Source organism: Apis dorsata, unplaced genomic scaffold, assembly GCF_000469605.1.
Source record: "Apis dorsata unplaced genomic scaffold, Apis dorsata 1.3 scaffold_564, whole genome shotgun sequence".
Taxonomy (NCBI): Eukaryota; Metazoa; Arthropoda; class Insecta; order Hymenoptera; family Apidae; genus Apis; species Apis dorsata.
Window position 1 is genome coordinate 551 of NW_006263776.1, and position 2,794 is coordinate 3,344.

Sequence of the window (2,794 nt, forward strand, 5' to 3'; positions counted from 1 at the left end):
ATTTATGAAGAGATTATAGAGGAATAAGAATCGTTGTATTTTTAATTTCAGGAAGATGCATTCCTGGTATCTGGCAGTGCGACGGCCGACCAGATTGCGAGGATCATCGAGACGAGTACAATTGTGCCGAAAGTTGTGGGAACGACGAATACCTCTGCCCAACCGAGAAATGGTGTATACCATTGACGTGGCATTGCAACGGCGTCGACGAATGTGCGAAAGGAGAGGACGAAAATTTATGCGATTGCGGTCTCGATCAATTCAAGTGTCAAACAGGGGGATGCGTGCCTGAAAATCAAGTATGCGATGGAATAGAACACTGCCCCGATCATTCCGACGAGTGGGGCTGTTTGATGGCGAACGTGACTGTAGAGAAAAAATTAACGGATGGACAGAAAGAGGATAACGCCGGGAGTATTGGTGCTCAAGAATCGGATACTTCTTTACTGAAAGTAAGGTGCGTATAAAACATGATGAATTACATAAAAATTTAAAGATTAAAATTTTTAAATTCTAATAAAACAACGATATAATCTGTCATTTAAAGTATTCTTATCATTTCTTTCACATAATTCCATTGCGTCAAATATCTCTTCTTATCGATGTTTAATTAACTTCGAGAGAAATCTTATTAATTTCCTCCTCTATTTCCTAATTCTTCCGTTATCATCATCTAAAAGTAATTAACATAAAAATTCTACTTCGCAATTACGTTTCAAGGTTTGATACAACGACTTCATTGTCGTTCTCTTAATCACCTCATTAAACGTAGAAAAAAAATTTCTACAGAACGATTATTATCGTTAATTATATACCGAGAAAGATTAATTTCGCAAATAAACTTCTGCAACAAAAAAAAAAAATAACTGGAACTTTTCTCTCTTTTCAGACAATACAACGGCGAATACCGTCTCGTTTGTTCCGATGGATGGAGCGAGGAATTCAGTACCTCTTATTGCCAATCTTTAGGATTCGCCGGTTCCGAGAGCACAGAGTTCCAAACGAGGGACAAAACTCAGAAGATTTTCAGATTAAAGGCGAATCCCAATCACCATGCGCCATTGGTCACGAATTTGGAGCAAGTCGAATTCTGCGTCTCTGACAAAGTCGTGCAAGTCACTTGCCAAGAATTTTCTTGCGGATCCGATTACGGAGAAGGACCAACAGCGAGATTGGTTGGTGGAACTCCGGCCAGCGAAGGACAATGGTCCAGCGTGGCTCTGTTGAAGGAACCTAAACTAGGTGCTGCTTGCACGGCCAGCATATTGGGTCCTATGCACGTGCTTGCCAGTTATTCCTGCATCCACAGGTGAATATCGAAATAGATTGAAAAAATGAGAATTAATATTCAATCTTGAATGGATATGAATCTTTGAATGGAATTTGTAATCGATTAGTTGATGAGATATAATTCTCAAAACGATATTTTAAATCTTGAAGAAATTTTGAATATTGACAGATATATTTGTCTTTTTTTTTTCTTTCTCTTTTTTAGATATAAGCAGAGCAATGGATGGCAGCTTTTCACCGGCGAAAACCTGCTTAAAGCGCATCCTGTAAGGAATATCATTCCTTATCCTCAAGTGAAGTACAATCAATTCTTGTATAACAATGATATCGCATTGGTGGAATTAGAGAAGCCTTTAACTTTCTCGAGGAATGTCAGCGCCATCTGCCTTCCGAAACATCCTATACAGGTTTGTATTTTAAGAAAATATTTGATACCAAGAATATTTAGAAAAATATTAGCGAAGAAATGTTTAAAATATGTGTTTACCTTTTAGCAATTCCAGCCAAGACAAATATGCGTGATGGCTGGATGGGGATTTTCTGTGAACGGTGAGGTCGATTTACAGAAGTATCTCAACTTTTTGCCATTGCCAACGTACGATATCGAAGAATGCAATGCGACCACTCACTATGCAGGATTCATTACGAAGGACAACATATGCGCTGGATTCACTGATACGAATAAAGGACCTTGCTACGTAAGATTCTTGACTCTTTCCTGCAATTTTCTAATTCCATTTCTTAATCCTCCTATCGTCCTATCGTTAAATCATAATTATGTGTATAAAGTTTAAGATAAATTTCATCTATATGATTTCTAGGATGATTCGTTTCAATTCTTATGGGATAAAATGAAATAATTTAAATTATAGTTAAACTATATTATACTATCAACGAGTTAAGGAAAATAGATGGAAAAAGAGTGATTAATTTATTCTATTATTCCTATTTTTCTTTTCTCTTTTTTATAGAACGACGAAGGAGCACCCCTAATGTGTGAATCTGGAGGAGGATCGGTCAGATGGGAAATTCAGGGTCTATTAAGTCATCACAGCAGATGTTCGAGAGGTCATCCGGCAATTTATTCCAGCGTGGAACCTGCGTTATCTTGGTTGCGAAACTCCGTACCTGCTTTGCAAACGCAAAGCTAAAGCGCTATAACGTGATTTCGTTCTTTCCACGAGAATATGTGAACATTAGATGAATTTTTTCTTCTTTTTTTTTTTTTAATTCGTACAAATTGATCATAACGATACAATGAATGAACGAACGAATAAATTAAATAAGTCGATCAAAAAGGAACTGTTGAACGTAGTAAGTTCCTGTTAAAATTCATGAAACAAAAACAATGTACTTAATTTATATCCGTCTTTGTTTTTCACAATATGTTCCTATTTAAATGCGAAGAACGCGGATTTGATAGATAGCAATACGTAATCGCGGCCATAATTCGTTCTGTATCAGAAAAATACATCCTAAATGTTGAATGATTTTTTTTTTTTTT

The 2,794-nt window shown here is 36.5% G+C and overlaps 1 protein-coding gene across 1 annotated transcript; it reads left to right on the plus strand.

Moving 5' to 3' along the window:
- Positions 1–10: 10 nt before the first annotated feature.
- LOC102681387 (atrial natriuretic peptide-converting enzyme-like) lies at positions 11–2,548 on the plus strand (the record flags this gene model as incomplete). The annotated part of the gene is made up of 5 exons (XM_006620928.1): positions 11–457; positions 890–1,309; positions 1,496–1,697; positions 1,785–1,988; positions 2,262–2,548. Coding segments are annotated over 5 exons (1,453 nt in total), but the record flags the coding sequence as incomplete, so codon positions are not given.
- Between the last annotated feature and the right edge of the window lie 246 nt (positions 2,549–2,794).